Below are 22,183 nucleotides of genomic sequence, written 5' to 3'. Positions count from 1 at the left end.
GTTTTCCCGCTTTGCTCCTTGAACAGTTTAATGGCCTGTTTTTAATTCAGCTGTTGGGGTCTCAGTAGTTTATGTTTGCTGGCCTTACAGTGGTCAGAAAGCCTTGCCTAGCTGATTCATGTGTCTTGGAGTCATGTGAGGTGAGGCGTGTGCTAGACTTTAATGTCACGTTGAAGGTGAAATTGTATTTTGTGTAGTCGGTCTACACCTAAATTTAGACAACAGTGAGTTTGTGAGAACTGGTGTTCTGTCCTGTTTTCATTAACTTTGGTCTGTTGAACAGGTGAATCAGTTACTAGAGCTTTAGTAATCGATCTTAAACAGAGCAAAAGTTGTGTTTGAGATCATGGGTGTGTGTGTGTGTGTGTGGTGTTTGTGGTGTATTTTATAGCTTTGCTCATTCAGATGTCCTCTGTGAACCCGGCGGAAGGTATTTATTGGCTGATATAGTATTTATGGCAGCGATCAGATTGTGTTTGCTTTGGCAGAGGAAATCGACCCGTTTAAAAGTGTAGGAGCGCACTAACATTCAGTGTATGTCCTCGATATGCTTTATCTGGTCACACTTTAGTTTAGGGATCAATTCTCACTATTAACTAACTAATTTAATTACGACTTCTACCTCAATTAACGCCTAATTCCTGCTTATTAATAGTTAGTATTGGGTGGATTAAGGGATGTAGAATATTGTCATGCTGAGTAAGATATTAATATGTGCTTTACTAATAAACAGCCAATATCCTAGTAGTCTGCATTCTATTTCTAATAAGCAACTAGTTAATTGTGAGAATTGGACCCTATACTGGAGAGTGAGTGAGAGAGAGAGAGAGAGAGGGAGAGGGGGGTGCAGGACCCAACAGACTCGTTCCACCGGGGAACTTCCTCCTGTTCTCTGCCCAGTCTCGTTGCTTGGCAACAGCTGTGGCCCAAAATAACCCGCTGATGACCGAAATAATCTGGAGATGACAAAACCAGACACAAAATGTCTCCTGTGCTCTGATGATCTGATGTAATATTCTACTATACTGTCATGTGCTTTATACTGTAGTGCTCTAATAATACAAGCAACAATTGTAACTTATTATTCTATTAGTGCAATTAATACCACATTTTGTTTTGTTTTGTTAAATCATGCTGTTGGTAATTATGATCTATTTCAGTGATATCTCATGAGATGAAGTACAGCACATTATATAAGATCATCTCATGATACAAGTGTTCAATTTATCTATTGTACATCTGTTTATCTGTCTATCCATCATTCATCCATCTGTTTATATATCCATCATTCATCCATCTGTTTATCTATCCATCATTCATCCATCTGTTTATATATCCATCATTCATCCATCTGTTTATCTATCCATCATTCATCTATCTGTTTATCTATCCATCATTCATACATCCGTTTATCTATCTATCATTCATACATCCGTTTATCTATCTATCATTCATACATCCGTTTATCTATCCATCATTCATCTATCTGTTTATATATCCATCATTCATCTATCTGTTTCTCTATCCATCATTCATCCATTTGTTTATATATCTATCTATCATTCATACATCCGTTTATCTATCTATCATTCATACATCCGTTTATCTATCCATCATTCATCCATCTGTTTATATATCCATCATTCATCCATCTGTTTATCTATCCATCATTCATACATCTGTTTATCTATCCATCATTCATACATCTGTTTATCTATCTATCATTCATACATCTGTTTATCTATCTATCATTCATACATCCGTTTATCTATCTATCATTCATACATCCGTTTATCTATCCATCATTCATCTATCTGTTTATCTATCTATCATTCATACATCCGTTTATCTATCTATCATTCATACATCTGTTTATCTATCTATCATTCATACATCCGTTTATCTATCTATCATTCATACATCTGTTTATCTATCCATCATTCATCTATCTGTTTATCTATCTATCATTCATACATCCGTTTATCTATCTATCATTCATACATCCGTTTATCTATCTATCATTCATACATCCGTTTATCTATCCATCATTCATCCATCTGTTTATATATCCATCATTCATACATCCGTTTATCTATCCATCATTCATCCATCTGTTTATATATCCATCATTCATACATCTGTTTATCTATCCATCATTCATACATCTGTTTATCTATCCATCATTCATACATCTGTTTATCTATCTATCATTCATACATCCGTTTATCTATCTATCATTCATACATCCGTTTATCTATCCATCATTCATCCATCTGTTTATATATCCATCATTCATACATCTGTTTATATATCCATCATTCATACATCCGTTTATCTATCCATCATTCATACATCCGTTTATCTATCTATCATTCATACATCCGTTTATCTATCTATCATTCATACATCCGTTTATCTATCCATCATTCATCTATCTGTTTATCTATCTATCATTCATACATCCGTTTATCTATCCATCATTCATACATCCGTTTATCTATCTATCATTCATACATCCGTTTATCTATCCATCATTCATACATCTGTTTATCTATCCATCATTCATCCATCTGTTTATATATCCATCATTCATACATCTGTTTATCTATCCATCATTCATCTATCTGTTTATCTATCCATCATTCATACATCCGTTTATCTATCTATCATTCATACATCCGTTTATCTATCCATCATTCATACATCCGTTTATCTATCTATCATTCATACATCCGTTTATCTATCCATCATTCATACATCTGTTTATCTATCCATCATTCATACATCCGTTTATCTATCTATCATTCATACATCCGTTTATCTATCCATCATTCATACATCCGTTTATCTATCTATCATTCATACATCCGTTTATCTATCCATCATTCATACATCTGTTTATCTATCCATCATTCATCCATCTGTTTATATATCCATCATTCATACATCTGTTTATCTATCTATCATTCATACATCCGTTTATCTATCTATCATTCATACATCCGTTTATCTATCTATCATTCATACATCCGTTTATCTATCCATCATTCATACATCTGTTTATCTATCTATCATTCATACATCCGTTTATCTATCTATCATTCATACATCTGTTTATCTATCCATCATTCATCCATCTGTTTATATATCCATCATTCATACATCTGTTTATCTATCTATCATTCATACATCCGTTTATCTATCTATCATTCATACATCCGTTTATCTATCTATCATTCATACATCCGTTTATCTATCCATCATTCATACATCCGTTTATCTATCTATCATTCATACATCCGTTTATCTATCCATCATTCATACATCTGTTTATCTATCCATCATTCATACATCCGTTTATCTATCTATCATTCATACATCCGTTTATCTATCTATCATTCATACATCTGTTTATCTATCCATCATTCATACATCTGTTTATCTATCCATCATTCATACATCTGTTTATCTATCTATCATTCATACATCTGTTTATCTATACATCATTCATCTATCTGTTTATCTATCTATCATTCATACATCCGTTTATCTATCTATCATTTGTCCATCTGTTTATCTATCTATCCATCATTCATACATCTGTTTATCTATCCATCTTATCTATCTATTATATATCTGTTTATCAATCTAGTCATCCATCTGTTTCTCTATCCATCATTCATACATCTGTTTATCTATCTATCATTTGTCCATCTGTTTATCTATCCATCATTCATACATCTGTTTATCTATCCATCTGCTTATCTATCTATTATACATCTATTTATCAATCTAGTCATCCATCTGTTTCTCTATCCATCATTCATCCATCTGTTTATCTATCTATCCATTATTCATCCATCTGTTTATCTATCCATCATTCATACATCTGTATCTATCCATCTGCTTATCTATTATACATCTGTTTATATATCTATTATACATCCATTTATCAATCTAGTCATTCATCTGTTTCTCTATCCATCATTTATCCATCTGTTTATATATCTATCCATCATTCATCCTTCTGTTTATATATCTATCCATCATACATACATCTGTATCTATCCATCTGCTTATCTATTATACATCTGTTTATATATCTATCCATCATTCATCCTTCTGTTTATATATCTATCCATCATTCATCCATCTGTTTATCTATCCATCATTTATTATCTTTATCTATGGATCCATCCATCCATCCGTCTGTCTCTCTATCTTATCTATCTGTCTGTCTATAATAAAAACACTTTTGTAACATTATAAGTACAAAAGAAATGATTTCAGACATGAAAACAGTTATTCCCTAGTTTTGATTGAGGCTGAAGTCTTTGATTGGTCTAATATGAAGCAACACCGAGTGAGAGTTCACATCATGTTTACTGGTGGATGGTTTGGGGTTTTCATATCTCTGATGGACTTGAGGTAAATGTTTAATGACTATTTACATCCATTCACTCATTTGTAGAAACACTCCCCTGGTGACCCTTGACCTTTGGGGACTGATCAAACTTCATGTTGTTTCAGTGGTTACGACAGAACAATTTATGAGAGAGACAGGAGAGTTCATGAATTATATCTGCACAGTGTGTGTTGTGGTTTCATGATTGTGTGTGAAAGGACTAGTGGATAAATAACATTAGTGGGCACATGGTTGCCGGGATTGTTGCCAGGGAAATGACCTCATGGTTTTGTTCTGGAGAGCAGCATCATGACCTCCTGGAGACAGTTGCTAAGCAGTTTTCACCTTAGTAACCGCTGCATCTCTCTCTCTCTCTCTCTCTCTCTCTCTCTCTCATCTGACTGGATCCCACTGAGAGAGTCCAGACGGATCGTGTGTGTGTGTGAGTGTGTGAATCCTCTAAAAATATTTATATTAAGTCCTTAAAAGTATTTTTATTAATATGAATCAATGTCCTTAATATTACTTTTTTTGTTATTTCATTTTATTACTTTTTAATTAATTGTATTATATATTTTTTTTTCATAAAATAATATTTTGTTTCCTAATATATATATATATATATATATATATATATATATATATATATATATATATATATATCATTTTTTTTCTATAATATTATTTTATTTAATTGAATAAAATGTTAAAAAGTGTAATGTTATGAAATAGCAACTTATTTTAATTTATATTAAAATAATAAATAAAAATAATAATGACAGTGGACGACATTGTTGCTGATACTCAATATTTGTGTAAAAATATATTTTATAGAGAATATCATCTCAAAGTATAAAGCAATTTTTGAGCCAGTGTTAATGACGAAAGAGAAAGAAAGAGTTTGTGTTTGCATGTGTGTGTGAGAGAGAGAGAGAGAGAGTGTGTTTGTTGAAGTGCTGACGTGTTTGTGTGTTTGTTTGTTTTAGAGTCCAGAGGCAGAACAGGAAGTGTGTGAGGTCACACATGAAGACAGAGTGACGGACACACCAACACGAAGAGTCGGACGACCCGCTCGAAAACGCAAAACACCAGGAGTGAGTACATGTGCACATATGCACAACTCTGGCACTCAACATTAACACAACGTGTGTTTTGTGGATAAAGCTGCATGCTCATCGCCTTGTCTTCTGAATGGCAGTGATTCAGTGAGCTGATTTGAATGTCTGTGAGCCATGACTGAAAAACGAGCAGCTGATCAAATACTGCATGAGACTCCAGCTCCAGCCCTGGTGGTGTTGATTTAAAGGGACAGTTCACCCAAAAATTACAATTCTGTCATCATTTACTCACCCTCATGTCATTCCAAACAGACATGTTGTTATTTTTTCATTGGAGAAGTTTTTACAGAGCTGTTTTCCAGAGACTAGAGCTCTAATTCACTAAGCATTATGAAATTCCTTACTTACAGTTTGTGATGTAGCAGCTGTTATATCTTGAGTTGTTTCATAAACATCAAATCAGCATATTAGAATGATTTCTGAAGGATCATGTGACACTGAAGACTGAAGTAATGATGCTGAAAATTCAGCTTTGATCACAAGAATAAATTACATTTTACAATACATTAATATAAAAAATGGCTATTTTAATTTGTAATAATATTTCACAATTTTCCTGTTTTTCCCATATTTTTGATCAAACAAATGCAGCCTTGGTGTGCAGAGGAGGCTTCTTTCAAAAACATTACAAACATGTTACCGACCTCAACCTGCAGTTGCAATTCATAGTGACCACATCGAGTCATTTTGAGTAATCATATGATGTTTTTGATGTCCTTTTTTGAGCTTGAAATTTGCTGTCACTATGAATTGCCATTGTATAGAAATTTGAGTCATGTGAACTGCTTCTACGGTGTCTTTCACACCCATTCACTTTCATTTAATCATCTTTTAAACATTTTTTGTCTTATCACGGAAAAAAGCAAGTCATATAGGTTTGCAATGATATGACGTGAATAAATGGTGACATATTTTCCAGTTCTTGGCTCAACTATTCCTTTAAAGGGGTCATATTATACCATTTTCATACAAGTTAATTTGATTCTTTAGGGTCTAAATTAAAAGTTTGTAATATACTTTAAATTAAAAATTCTCATTAGTCTTGTAAGAAAACACTAATTTTACCTGGTCAAAAACGGCTGTTTTCAGCACGCAATTAATGATAATTCGCTCACTCCGACTTTGACTTAACATTGAAATCAATCGCGTTTCGGTAAAATCAACTTGTAAAAGTGCATGTACCATTATATGACCCCTTTAATGAAAAGGCTACTCTAGTTGGGAGCGACCAGGGACACACATCATGTGTTGGAAAGTAAAAATGACTACATGTTATGCTAGTTCATTCTGATGATGATGCTTATTTCAGCAGTTAAACCCATTTTATTTATTGCATGACTGTCAGGGACGGTCCCTATCATTCATCCACCATCTGTCGTACCTATGTGACTAAAACTGAAAACAACCAGACAGGGCACCTTTATCGAGACAGGACAGTTTACTCGCTCTAGCTGACAGAAACAGGAAACTGGTCACATGACCAGCTGAAAGTCTTAAGAGAGAGTGAGAGAAAGGCGAGGTGCTCTAGCCTGTAGCTCTCTGAGGATGGTAAGTTTGTATTAATGTCTTGCTAATTGTTTTATGATTATCATTTATCACATCTACTTTCTTTACATTCATGTTTGTCATCATTTAGTGACCATCGTGTTGTGTTGGAAAAGTCAATGCGGTGCAACACAACATTCATTGTATTGACTAAAACTTTCTTCAAAATATCTTCATTAGTTTTCATGGGAGAAAGAAAGACATGCAAGTTTGAAACCAGATTTTTTTGGTGAACTGTCCCTTTAAGAGTCTTGATCTAAAGGCGCATGCTTAGTCAATGTTGAATGCCGCTTGCAGCCATTTTTACTTGTGCATTTTCGAGTGTAGCAGGATGTTCAACGACACCAAAAAAAAGTAGAATGGCACTTGCTGTTATTTTTTAAGGCAATTGAACCAAAACAGAGCCAGCTAAAATAAAACAAGTGTTATTTATTGCACTATTTTTCTCATCATTTATGTATTTGCTTTGAAACGGAGCTTTTAAATGTGTGAATTTTTCAGGCAGAACAGATTAAAAATCAGATTGTTAGTAAAATACACCACGAAACAAGTTAAAAATTACGCCATGCTTTCTTGTTTTTACTAAACTAGTGCAGTGCCCGTGCAAAATCATTTTAATAGTTCAGAGCATAATTGCCAGTTTCAGCATTGAGATCAGGTTATGTTTGACTTGTTGACTGATAAAACAACATCATGCACGACAAAGGAGAACACATAAACGGCTAACTTGGTTGTTTCAGTGATAATTAAGCATGGTTTACACTGGAAAGATGGGGATTTGCCATCACGTTAACCTTGTTTAAGCCTATCCTGTTGAATAGGCAGGGCAACTATTTAACAGAGCACACTCAAAATCACAGTTACAGACGTGCATGACACGGTAATAACTTAGCATTGAGAGAGACCAGGCGATGCTTGAGCAAACCGTTTGTGAATATAGGCTACTACGGACGTGAAAGAGACTGTGAACACATTTTCGTAATAAAAAAACCTGGCATTTATGATATCAGCATCAGCATTATATCAAATATTGAATCTTCAATTTGTCTTTCATGTAACCTTCAAACTGTATTCACTTTACAGCCCTTAATTGTGGACAAATGTTGGCACAGAGGACTATAAATGTTATATCACTGTCTTTGATAAAGTTTTGTCTTTCCATTTGTGGTGTTTTTTTTAATTTTGGGGGTATTTTTGAATTTATTTACTTCAAAAAGTACCATATTTTCTATGTAAATTATACTTATTTCAATGAATGAATAAAATATCATTCCAATAAGTTCTTAGAGCTAAAACCTAAAGATGAAGTGACTTTGCTGTCACTGGTGTCTTATTTTGGCTTATTTTAGAGTGCTCTAGTCTAAATTACAGTTTCTCCTATTCATTTCTATGGGTGCCCATTTTTTACCCAAATACAAGATTGAGGGTTTTTTTTTACCCACTTAAAATTGAAGAATTGAGTAAAAAAAACATGTGTGTTCAGGAAGCAAAGTAGCCAAGTCTTGTATCGCTCAGATCAAGGGAAGTATTTTTTTTTAACCCCTTAGCTGTCACCCCCCTTTTTGAGAACGGGGGTTAAAATGCACTATTCAAACTTAAATGGTTGTAATTTAAGAATGCTTTGGAATATATACCCAAGTTTGGTCTTGTTTTAAAGAAAACACTCAGCAGAATATTGCTGAAGTAAAACACTTCAAAAAATTAAAGAATGAAAAAGTTATGGAAATTTAAATTTACAGTAAATCAAATATACTGTACTATATATTTTTTATTTTATATAAAATATATATTTTACAAAATATTTTTACTCTAAAATTTCTATAAAATCAAAGCCATAAATCTTATCAAGTTATGTTCCAAATTTGAAGTTGATATCACAAAAATTGAAGTTCCCATGAGATTTTGTTTAGGCGTAGTACCAGAAATAGCCACCGGGTGCCATTGAATTCCATTGAATTTCGTTGTATACATTCTGCCTTAACAAATTAATACATTTCTGTCCAAATACCAATTCTGTCACAAAATTTGGAAGCTTGAGACTTAGACCTTTCTGACAATATCAGTTTTGTCAAGATTAGAAAAGGTTTTGATCATAAATTATGAAATATGACGCCCAAAAGGGGAGGAGCCTGATAAAAATAAGTACCGTTTCTATGGTAACACAACGTTCACACAATGAATTCTGAGTTTATAAGCTTTCAAATGATACCTAATTTATGATAACTACTAAAATATGTGATATAATAAAAAAGGCGATAAAAAAATTATATTATATTTTAGAGGATAATAAATATAAATATTATCATTTTTAGAGGATAAAATTATACTATAATTTTTTATTTTTTACTGAAAAATACTAGATTATATGTTTTATTATGAACTTTTAGCATAAAAACAGAAGTTTCAATGATTAAAAGTGGGTGCATCGACTTTTTGTGACAAAGGTCAAAACTCCTGTTATGATGCAGATTTTTTTAGGTGCACTCTTGTCATAAATTCATCAATTACTCTTCCTACATAATTTTTAACACAAAACAGGGGTAGAATATCCATTTAGAAGTCTTAGACCTTTCCAATGATATATAATTTGTCATAATTAGATTAGGATTTAATAGAAATATAGTGAAGTAAAGTTAGGCGTCCCGGTACCGGGATGGTGACAGTTAAGGGGTTAAATAAATCAAAACTATTTTGCCCACATTTGTCCAGAATATGGTTTTAGACAGATTTCTTGTGTTTTCAGTTTTGTTTGTTTTGTTTTTTAGTTGGCTTTTTATCGATAATTGGCTATAACATGAAAGTAATTATCAGTTTAACCATATCGACCAGAATTTGCATTCCTAGTAAAAACATTGTGTTGTTTTTTTGTGTGTGTTTGAGTGTAAGATAAGCATCAAGTGTCCTGTATGTCATCTCCTAATAGTGTTGGAGTGAATATACAGACAAAACAAGACTTTTTATTTGTTTCAGCCACTCAATATTTTTTCAAAATGTGTTGCTCTCAAATGTGATATTTATGTGTTAGTAGTTTCATCTTTTACATTATGCTGGTACTATTCTATACCATTGTAAACACATATTTATCATATCTATGGACTGGTTGTTAGTAACAAGTTCGAAAGTGCGAGAAAAAGGCTAAAAGATTTACTGCAGACGTCTAGTAAAATCATCACAGTCTTGTCTTCATCTAAACCAACTCAAGTCCTGTGGGAATTGGAGTGTTTATTCACAGTAGATGAATGTTGAACACACTCCTTCGCCTCAGGCCTCACCATCCGCTTTAATGTACAGTCGCTCCGCTGAACGGTTTGATCCATTTCATCTCCTTGATCTTGCAACATCCACGTGGTTTCTGTTGTGGGTTTTGAACCTTCACACAAATACTCAAGCGAAATCAATGCTTTTGAATGAATGGCGTTTGTGTTTCGACACATTTTGGATGCATGAGATTGAGCTTGTGTGGCTAGACGCATGTGCATTCACATACCTATCTTCGTTTAAAGAGAACGAGTGTAGAAACTAGAAAGTGTGTGTGTGAAGCACCTGCAGGCCCTTTGAGGTTTATAGAGTTTCTCACCTGTTGATTAAAGACATCAGCAGCTGTCAAACAGTGTCGCCAATCACTCTAGTTAAACCACTAATGTGTGTGTGACTGCACTGATTCAGATGTGTACTCGAGTGTGTTTGGCATCTATTAACTCACAGACAGCAGTAAAACTCACACCGGCCCTCGTCACACTGAACCAAAGAGGCTTTTATTGTTCATCATAAAGTTAGCAGACGGCGTAACGCTATAGGACGTCTCAGTAGCCGCCAAACATTTTATTGAATACCTGTTTGTTTTTAACATTGATGGATGATAATGTCAATGTGAAATCAAAATATTTCTTATTGCATATTATTTTGAAGAAATTATCTTTGACTTCATTGTTATTTGTCAAAATATGAAGAGTTCAGATGCAAAAGCCTCTAAATGCCATTTGAAATTTTCTTCTTTAATGATGATTTTTATCAAACTTGTATATTTAAGTTCAGTAATTTCACTTGAATTGTTATTTAAGTGAAATTACTGAACTTAAATATACAAGTTTGATAAAAATCATCATTAAAGAAGAAAATTTCAAATGGCAGCCATTTAGAGGCTTTTGCATCTGAACTCTTCATATGTTAATTTACTCCAACTCTGAATCGATCTTAAATTATCATTTAAAACATTAAAGAGCCCCTATCATAGCATTTGAAATGTTCCTATTTTTGTTTTGGGAGTTCCCAAAAACAGTTTAACGTGCATGCAAGGATAAAAAAACACTTTATTTGTCTTATAATATGCATTTATTTTTACCCGATTTAATATTATGGGCAATATTAGCCGTTAGAGTGTCCACAGACCTTGAGAGTATATTTTGAATAGTCATTTCAACATACTATTTCAGCTCTGTATCTTCCTCAGCAGTTGACACACCGTTATACGAATAACGACGTCGGTTTTTCCGTATCAGTTCCAGAGCGAGTCTTCGCCCTTTTAAAATTGCACTGCTGAAAACATGTCGACACACAAATCAAACTTTTCCAGTGTTTGAGGGTCAAAGTAGACGTCAGGCAGCCAATCAAGACCATAGGCTGGCATCATGCAAATTTCTTAAGTGAAGTAGGCATGTAACAGGAAGTGAGACTGAAATTACTAATGACTCGTTTCAGCAGTTCAGAATCGGTTCTTTCTTTTAGGAGGCAATAACTTTGATCTTTAAAACGTTGCAGACCTTTTACATTCATAAACAGCTACAGTATATTACACATGGCATGAAAGGTAATATTCAAAAAAGCATAATGGGGCACTTTCATGTTTCATGTTTCATAAAGCATTTGCAATACATATTTAATATGCAATACACTGAAAGCTATGATCTTAAGCTGATCCATGACACCATTAGCACTAATGTGCTAGCCGCTGTGTTTAATGTTGTCTGTGTCCATGCAGATTTACATTATCTAAAGCAAGAAAAGAGAAATATCACAAGCAATATATGTATGACACACAAGCCAACAGTACTCAAAATGCCATGTTTCAAGACTAATCTAAAGATGTATAGAAGCTAAAACATGTAAAAAATTAACATTTTCAGTAATTTCGTTTATAGAAGCGGTTCCGAGAATTTTTTTTTTCATCCAAACCCCTTAGATAAAATATTGAGATCTTAATAATAATAATTATTATTATTTATATCAATAAATATATTACCATTGTGAATTACAATTGTTCTGTGAAGCAACTCGATTTATAGGAAAGACGGTTTAGCTGAGTAATATTTATCCTACTAGATATTACCTGATAATAAATATCAGGGACTGTCCCTTTATAATTATGGCACATGCATCTCATTTAGTCATTTAATTGATTTTCTCCCTCATTTGCTCTCTCCTGATAGGTCGATAGTTGTGGGCGTATAATAGAGGGTGTGGCCTGTATAAAGCAGGCGGGGTGTAACGGTGAAGCAGACAGTCGGGTTTCTGTGAAAAAGCTGGAGCGGGACGACTCCTCCTCTGACTCCACCCACAGGAACAGCACAGACACGCCCCCCGGAGCAGACGAAGACTCCGCCCCTTCCACTCCACGGAAGAAACGAGGACGACGGAAACTTGAGCACCCGGAGCGACGTGAGTCACTCGTCTCTTGTTCAGTCAGTCTGATCGATTTCAAATGTCCTTTCCTTCCGAAATGTGTCTGAAAATACACTTTATAATGCGATATTGCGACGTAACTGATTCTGACGGTTGCTATATCGCCCCCTTGAGTACAGCCACATTAATGCAGGAGCGCATCAGTGCGTCAGCCAAGCGTATGTGTCTGTTTCCAACATGACATCATGACTTTTGCGTAAACATACACGCCACTTTCGAGTCAAGTGGCGTGTTATCTCTACGCATTTTGAGCTATCTGTGTGTATGTCTACGCCATTAATGTCCTAGTGATTTCGCGTGTCTGTACACGCCGTCAAATGTCCGAGTGAAACGACATCTGGGGAGCGATATTTTTTTTTTACTAGGATGGTAGGGGAAGACTCATAAATGCCATTAACCCCAGTGACGGGTAGGTCAACGTTAAGTCAACGGCATTCATAAACACGCTGAAAAGCGATTATGCGTGTTGATAGCACGCCAAAAATGGAAATACGAATTGGCGTGTCATACACACGCTACTTCATGAGATCAGTCTGCTGTTTCTGCCATTACATGGGTCTGTGTTTTTCTTTTAGTCTGGTTTTCCTTTAAATGACCTCAGCGTTTATCTTTCAGACGTGGGGGAAGACGACACCAGCAGCGACACCAGCAGAGCAGAGGTGAGCAGACTCAATATACAATAAAACAGTCAAATTAGGAACATAATCCAATTTGAGAATCACATTTTCTCATTTAATGACTATATAATAATAAATACAAATTTTAACTAAATAAGAGTTATGATTATACTGTTGTATTTCAAAAATGAAAATGAATACAGTTATGTACAGTTCTACAATTTTATTGCTTTCAAACCATCAAGCTTTTATTTTGGCGGAAAACCGCTGGAAGCCTTAAAGCTACTCTTTTGTTGATGATGATTTTAATGCGCTTTCTCGTTACAAGTTTGGTAAGATGGTTGGCAAACACAAATTCCGCCAACCAAGACACTGAAAACACCTGATCTGCTTGTGTGTAAAAGACACTGCCGTAGGAACTGGGGGGGACGGGGGGGACGTGTCCCCCTCAATATTGAAAAATGCGGCATGTGTCCCACCCAAAAAAATTCATACCTAACCTACCGCAGGAACAAAAACTGTACATTTGGAACTTTTATTTTTAAAGCGCGACAAAAAGATATCCAGTTTTGCCAGCAAGTCAAACCCAGAGTGATAGTTAGGTTAAACCATTAAACCCGGTTAAACCTTCCCATTTCATGTTTGAATAATCACCATTCGCTTCATGTATTTCACTCACCGGAGCATCTGATTGGTAGAGAGAAGTTAACATTACACTAGTAACGCACCAGCTTTGAACTGGAACCTACATGATTTATCTAATCTGATAATGTTATTTTTGTTATTAGCTACCTTTGTTTGCAGTTTGAATAAATAATAAACAGAGCAGTTTGAACTCTTCTCCACTTTATTATTATACCACACATCAGATCACTACTCCAAAATCCTGCGACCGTACCAAGTGCGCACGACCCATCTACGGCAAGCCCCGAGGGGAAAAATACATTGCATACACAAATAGAACTAGCGCTAGTACATCATTACCGGTGTCATTTACAATCCAAAAAAGTTACAATAATAATAATAAAAAAGATTTTGGGGACAGTTACACTGTATTGAGAAAGTTGAGTTAAGTTTTCAACAATAATTGTCATTATTGAACCCTTGCTCTTATTTTGTTTCTGATTTCTCAGCTTTGTCATTATTTTAGTTAATGCATTATTCATATATTTTGAGACGGGGTTTTTTAAGAAGTTTCAAAGAATTGGTAAAAGAGTAAAGTAAAAGTTAAAACTTTTTTATTTAAGTAGGCATCTATTTTTTTTTATTAAGTATTTATTTTGTGTTAACACTGTATTCTTATAATGAATCATTATTGCGTGACATTTGTGTCAATAATCGTCAAGCACAGGTGACTTCACGTAGTGGGAGGGGGCCCCAAAACAGACCGCCACTGCAAGTACCACATCACCAAACTGTATGTTACTATTATGGTGGTGGATAGACGTTGATTCATAGTGGCCAGTATGTCCCCCCCAATGTCAAAGACGTTCCTACGCCCTTGGTAAAAGAACACAGTGCTTCACTTCACTTTAAAACACGCAGCGCATATATATATATATATATATATATATATATATATATTTAATTAAATAATCACTGCGATTTAATTTTTATTTCCATTAATTGTGCAGCCCCAGGACTACACAGAATCCATTAGATTTGCTTGGAAAACTTGTTAAAGTTAAACTAACTGGTTATCTGGACCCAGTCGGGTGATTCAGACAGGTCTAGTTAATACATCACAGATTGATTGATTGATTGATTAATCTACTCTTGCTTGACATAGATCACAGGAAATGGGCGACATGTTCACCAAGAGCATGAGAATGGGCGACGGAACGTTCCAGGCCGTTTTTGTGAGACACATTAACGTGTAAAGCCGTTTCTTGGCCCGTATAACGTCTGTAAAGTGGTAACACGCCACTGAAATGTGTTTACAGGCTGTTGAACATGCGTTACGGGGGTTTTATTAGGGCTGTGTACATACGGCATTTCACAAATGTGCACAGAGGGGAAAAAAGATGCCTACAAAATGCAAATCAAGGCTTTACAAAAGTCACTTTCTTATGAATCAAATTAGCGTTCATGTCAGTGTCACTAAAAACATTAACGCTCATGAAAGCTGCAGCTATTTGAGTCTGTCATTCACAAAAACTCACAATGTGTGCATTCCCAGAAAACTAGGGTTAAGAGAGTTTTGTTTGTCTCGGGTTAATTTTCAGTATTATTGATTTTCCTGCACTGACACTATCGGATGAGATCAAAACTTAAATGGATTTGAGCTGCATGATGACACTATTGACTTTAATAGAGCTGCTTTATTGCTGAATCAGATTTTTTTAATAATTTTGACGAACTATGGTTATTGAACTGAACTGAATCAACACTGAACTGAATAACGACACTATTGTCCTTTAGCAGAATTTAAAGTTTGCATCACTGATTCTGTTTATTACCGTGAAGTTGCTTTGAAACAGTCTGTATTGTGTAAAGCGCTTGATAAATAAAGGTGACTTGACTTGTAGAGCGAAGGGGGCCGTCTGAGGGGCCGGCGGGGCGGGGACATCAGTCTGAGGAGACGACCCGTACAGAGAGAGACCTTCCAGGCCGGAGACCCCTTTCACATCAGCCGCAGGGAGAAAGAGGAGTTGCTCGCTTTCTTGAAGAAAGAGAAGGTGAGAGAGACAATGGCTGCATCCGAAATAGCAAACTTCCCTACTACAGTATATAGTAGGTGATAAACAGTATGTGTCAAAAGAAGTATAGTCACAATACTCATAAAAGAGTACTTAGTTAGTACTTCTGGTGAGATTCTGATGGTTTGATATGATGGACACTTTACTATCCCATGAGGCCACAGGAGAGGATTTGTGAATGGCAGTGAAGTGACGCAACTGACGCTGGTAGGTCACACATGATAAGGAAAACATGGCGGATGTAGTACGTTCACACAATATAGAACATGCTGTTTTAGTATTACCTAGTAGGCCTGTCACTTTTGTCAAAAATTTTTGAGACATAAGTGTTCATTGAATCGATTTTAAAATCGATTTTCCATGTTTAAAGACGTTTCCATTTTAGCCAAATATAGGCAAATTCACGGACACCGCATAAGGGCGAACGTAGGCCTAAAGAGGGCGCTTAAGACGTGCACTTGAATATTTCTGATGTTTTATTGACATGAAGCTTCGTGCACAATGACAAACAGGAGTGTAACATTCTCGAAAAAAAAAAAATAAGCAGAGTGGACTGCCATAACATCAATGAAAAACATTAGGATTCAACATGGCTCTGTTTATGATTAGAGTTATTATTTCGATTAGCCTACTACTTAAATGTCAAACAAAGTTTGCCAACATAGGCGATTGTAGCCTGAATCTGTATCTGTATGCATGAGACTTTCTGAATACCAGCTGAATTCACATTTTTCACTATGCATAAGTACAATTTGCTGTTATGTGTGTTTGTGTGTTGCTGTGTGACGCGCGTTCGCTGCGAGCGTGTCATGGTGAGCTCCTCTTTACTGTCTATGGACGAGCGCGTGCTCTGAGAGAAGGCTGTTAAAATCGAATCTGTATCTGTATGCATGAGACGTTCTGAAAACCGGCAGAATTCACATTTTTCATTATGCAGAAGTACAGTTTGCTGTAATGTGTGTGTGTTGCTGTGCGACGCGCGTTCGCTGCGGGCGTGACGTGACGAGCTGGACGCGCTCTGAGAGAAGGCCGTTAAAATCGATTCTCTATTTTCGTTTTCGATACTTGTGTTGGTTGGTCCGATCGATTGTGCAATCGATTTTCGAACGTAAAGTGACAGCCCTATTACCTAGTCAAAATAAGTAGGGATGCACGATATATCGGCCAGCATATCGGTATCGGCCGATATACGTTCATTTTTAATGTTATCGTTATCAGCCTGGTAAGAAAATTTGTCCGATATATTAAAGCCGATAAATAATGTATTATTCCCTTCAGCTGAGACACTTGTTGAGGACTGTTTATGTTTTTGAATTTCTTGAAATATGATTGAAATCTCTTCAAAAAATGAAAATCTGGTTCGGGACAACATGTGCAACGCAAATCTGTCATATCGGCTATACAACACTATAATGAGAACATCATTATAATTGTGCGCTTGGGACATGGATTTAATTGTGAGACTTTTGTTTTTGTAATCAGGCTCTCAAAATTAGATAAAAATGTGGATTTAAGTTTATCGGCCGGTATATCGGTTATCGGCTTTCAAATATAACGAATTATCGGTTATCGGTATCGGCCAAAATTTTCATATCGGTGCATCCCTAAAAATAAGTACTTACTCAAGAGAGTATGCAAGTTCGGACGCAAACAATCAGACTGATTTTAAAGAAGTGTCAATACAGTACAGTCTATCAACATCATTCATTACTGATAAATAAGATGGACTCGTATATTGCTTATACTGTTAAACTGTACCTTACTCGAGTCATGGATGAGTTTAAGTTAGTAAATGATTTTATCGTGTTAGTGAGCATTAAATGGAAATTCATTTTTTTTCCCTAATTCCTATTCAATCTAAATTCATGTTATAAATATTATTATATATTCGTGCTTGATACTTAAAATAGGGCCCTAGGGGGTGATTAAATGATGACTTATTTGAGAGTCAATTATTCCTTTAACTTGTATTGAACTCAGAACATTCCTTTAGAGACATAGGGAAAGTTTTGAATCGCTGCTGTTGAAGGTTGAGATGAGTTGAGTTAAAGATGCATGGAAAAGTCACATCCTTACGCCTAAGGTGTGGAATGATACAAATGAGTGCGTTTATGAGAAATGGAAAACAATTTAGTGAATTGTTGAGAGGTAGAGATCTGAAACACTTGAGTTGAATGCATACTGTTCTGTTCTGTTGTGTATGTGTGTTTTGTCCAGTGAAGTGAGTGGAAAGTGAACATCAGTGGAAAGTCAGTTGGGTTGGGTTCGCTAAAACACTGTCTACTTGCCTCACAGTGTGTGTGTGTGAGAGTGAGTGTTTGTAGTAGTAGAGTGCTTGGCCACATTGTGAGGCCCTGTTTCCTGTAGAGGTGTGTGCTGTGTAAGTGTGTCGAACAGGGCGAACTCAAACCAGCTCTGAAGTGTCTGTGTTAAAGATATGTATTTTATTCCTGTGCCGTTTTATTAGTTCACCATTTACTTCCCATTCAAATAAGTCTCAAACATGGAAGTAGTATGCTTGATATCGTTTTATTGCATTCTGACAGGAATATTTACATATTTATTCAAACATACTCATCAGTTATCTCACTAACAAACCAAATCGGGCATGTTTCAGCTTTGTTTTCCAGTCTTGACCAATCACAGTTCGTTTTGTAGCTTTTTACACTACCGTTCAAAAGTTTGGGGTCAGTAAGATTTTAAAGAAATTAATTATTTTATTCAGCAAGGATGCATTACATTGATCAAAAGTGACAGTAAAGACTTTTAGAATGTAACAAAAGATTTTTATTTCAAATAAATGCTGTTCTTTTTATTTATCAAAAATCAACATTGATTATGATAATGAGACATTATAAATATTATATATTATAAATAAATATGATATTATAAATCTGCATATTAGAGTGATTTCTGAAGGATCATGTGACACTGATGCTTAAAATTCAGCTTTGATCACAGGAATAAATTACATTTCAATATAATCAAATAGAAAACAGATATTCTAATTTGCAATAATATTTTTAGCAAATAAACGCAACATTTTTCGGTATTCTGTTTCATTCTAGTTCTAGCATCTAGTTTATTTGCTACTAAATGCCTCAGAGAAATAAACCTGGCAAACTTTGGCAAATCCAGCATCTAGTTCTTCCTCAAAAGCGCTCGTTTTATCTTACCTTTGTAAACACGGCTTTGTCTCCCGTCAGACTGATGAAAACCGGTGTGCCTTGTCTCCTCGCATAAAAGCCAACCAATCAGATTTTTGTGTTCAATACGCATGAAACGGACCCTGGATTTACTTTAAATCATAAATATACACTTTTGTGTGAAACATTGTGGCTTATATAATCATGTTTTCAGCTACCAATTAGAGCATAGTGCTGTTTTTAATGTTATACGTACCTGGTAATGGGTAATGTTAGTTATAATGCTCAAAACAACCCTAGGAAGTAGATAAGAAAGAGTGTTTTGTGTCATGAAGTATTAAAGTGTTTATCCGTGTCCTCGGCTCACCCAGCACTGCAGCCTCTGGATCTCATCAAACTCTGGCGCAGCTTCAACAAGACCTGATTACAAACATGTGTGTGTTTCAGAGAATCGCGCATGGTGTGTGAAGCGGTTTGGTTAATGTAGACACTATAAAGAATAATGTAATTACTCGCAATAGTGTTTTTCATTTGTTTTCTTAAAGAGTTTCCTTTCTCTCTGTGTGTGTGTGTTTGTCTCTTTCATTACCAAGGCTCATAAATCGTGGCTTAATCGAAGCTTCCCGTCTTTCTCACTACCAATGACAGTCGAAACGTAAAACTCTTTTCAGCAAAGGAATCACACACTATCAAATCTAACCCTGCACAAACACCTGCTCCCTTTTCTCTCTTTTTGTCTGGTCTGCGCTTCGCTCTCGTTCTGGTTTTTTGACGGACGCCCTCCTGACCGATATTTGCAAACCCTCTGTGACCAATCAGCATGGAGTCACGTGACCCACCATTCCCAAACAAAGACATTGTGTGTGTGTGTGTGTGTGTGTGTGTGTGTGTGTGTCTCCCCCCCCTTTTCTGTTTTAAAAGTGTATTTTTGCCTGCGTACACAGTCTACACACATGAACACACACACAGCTACCTGAGAGGGACTTGCGATCAGACACAGCGATGTGTGGGTATGTGTGCGCTGTGTGGAAAAGACATTTACTGAGTGTGGGTGTGTGTTTAGCTGAGGATGAAGGTAGAAAAAGCTGACATGGCTGTTTGCATGAGTGTGTGTGTGCATTTGTGTCGCTTTAACCAAAGAACTGTAGCTCTTGGTTTTATACAGTGCACACTGTGCACTATATACTATATACAGCAAATTAGTGATCGACATTTTAAGCTGTTGTATGCTAAATAATGGCCTCATGTTTTTTTGTTCATGGAACTACATAGTTATTATGCATTTTTAATGTAATTTTGTTTTGAAAGTGCAATTAAATAAGTCAAATAAGCTAAAAATCACAGTTTAGTTTCATGCTTTTGTGAACATAATGCTGCGTTCACGTGCTATGGAAAGTAGGATATTTTCCACTTGTGAACTGGTATTTACCAGTGTGTTGCGTTCAAGTGCTTTTGTTGTCGTAATGTGGTAAAAAGATGGAGATCCAGACCTGTTATTTAGCTAAAACTATTTTAGATTGCTTAAGTCATCTGCAACAGCAAGAAAATGATTGATCAAAACTCAAAAGGTGAATAATATGCTATATATATATATATATATATATATATATATATTCTAGATCATGAATAGTATATATTTTTTACTATTCACGACTCTTGCAGTACTCTCCGCCATTTTGAAAAGTTTAAAGGTTATCAATCTCAGCAACTCGTCCATCAAAATATTCTACGAGTTGCCCAGTAGAAAATACCCCGTGTTCATGTGCAGTTTCCATGTCGGCTTTTGGTATTTACCATAATTACCATAGCACATGAACGCAGCATAAGAGTAAAAGATTAGCCATTAGAGTGAGATATAGATCTGTCTATGCTGGATGTTTTTTGTTTTTTTAACTCTTCCATATGTTTGAGTCGTAGACTGATGCGTTTATTATTATTTTTTAAATTTTTTAATGGCATTGACACCATTACTTGACATGCTTGCTGGGTTTCCAAGAGTTGAAGAATGTTCAACTTTGGGTAAAACGCTTTTGGCTCATCACTGTCACTTTTTACCCAGCCATCCGATCACAGTAAATATATATTTTTTTAATATCCTGCTCCCATTCAAAGTATACCATTGTTATTCACAAATATTTCACAATGTCTCTGTCTTAACTGTATTTTTGATCAAATAAATACAGTCTCAGTGACTTCTTTTTATAACATTAGAAAATATCGCCAATCCCAAACTGAGTTTGAGAAAGTGTCTAAATGCTTTACCAACAAGAGTGACGTTTGTATTGAAATGAGCCTGAGAGACTTCAGGGTCACGGTGAGGTTGGGGTCAGAGGTCGTCCACGCCTGGGTAACGATCATAAAGCTCTCAGCCCTTGAAACTTGTCGTAAAGCCAAGGGTCGTCAGAGAGTCCGAGAGGTCAGAGGGCGTGTTCAGGTCATAGTGGGCGACTTTCACATACTTTTCATGAGAAGCTTGCTGAAGATTTTTCTACTTGTAGGCACAAAGAAAGACTTGCCATTTATAGAGTGCCAGTGAAGTGTTTTTAGGAAGGAAATTAGTTAATCTGTTAAGACCGCATTTCCCAGGATGCACTGGGCTGTTTGCCAGGGACTGCTGGGTAACCACCAACACAACCACTATAACGTCATGACTGCAAGAGGACAGGCAATCTGCCTCAGATAGTAGCTCTCTTCCAGAACCAGGTGATCTGTCTACTTAGGGAGTATTTTAAGGCATCATAGGTGCGTTCGATTGGAATAAAGGCCGGTCCAAAAGGTAGGCGGCAACGTTATGCTGCCTTCTGAAAAATGCAGCATCGTTTGTGATCCCAGAATGCATTGCTCTGTGAAAAACTCCAAAAAAGGTTATTTTACCCAATATTTGTGTGTTTGTGCATCATAATTAAGTCATGCTAATATCAAACTCTCTTGTAACGGAGACATGAGGTGGAGGCCGAACAATCCTAATACAAAC

The 22,183-nt window shown here is 35.7% G+C and overlaps 1 protein-coding gene across 2 annotated transcripts in view; it reads left to right on the top strand.

Annotated features, from left to right (window-relative positions):
* Positions 1–22,183, top strand: part of dnmt3aa (DNA methyltransferase 3 alpha a) — a 43,725-nt gene that overhangs the window by 5,237 nt on the left and 16,305 nt on the right. The window contains exons 4-7 of one of the 2 annotated variants that reach the window (XM_039648122.2): positions 5,392–5,499; positions 12,495–12,723; positions 13,363–13,406; positions 15,893–16,042. In XM_039648122.2, coding sequence (XP_039504056.2) covers positions 5,392–5,499; positions 12,495–12,723; positions 13,363–13,406; positions 15,893–16,042 — 531 coding nt within the window. The remainder of the gene's footprint in view (positions 1–5,391; positions 5,500–12,494; positions 12,724–13,362; positions 13,407–15,892; positions 16,043–22,183) is intronic. The other variant, XM_089118896.1, reaches the window with a different exon arrangement.

Source organism: Pimephales promelas, chromosome 13 (genome assembly GCF_988280905.1).
Source record: "Pimephales promelas chromosome 13, fPimPro1.hap1.1, whole genome shotgun sequence".
Classification (NCBI taxonomy): Eukaryota; Metazoa; Chordata; class Actinopteri; order Cypriniformes; family Leuciscidae; genus Pimephales; species Pimephales promelas.
Note: the sequence above shows the minus strand (reverse complement) of the source record. Positions and strands in the feature narration are given on the sequence as shown.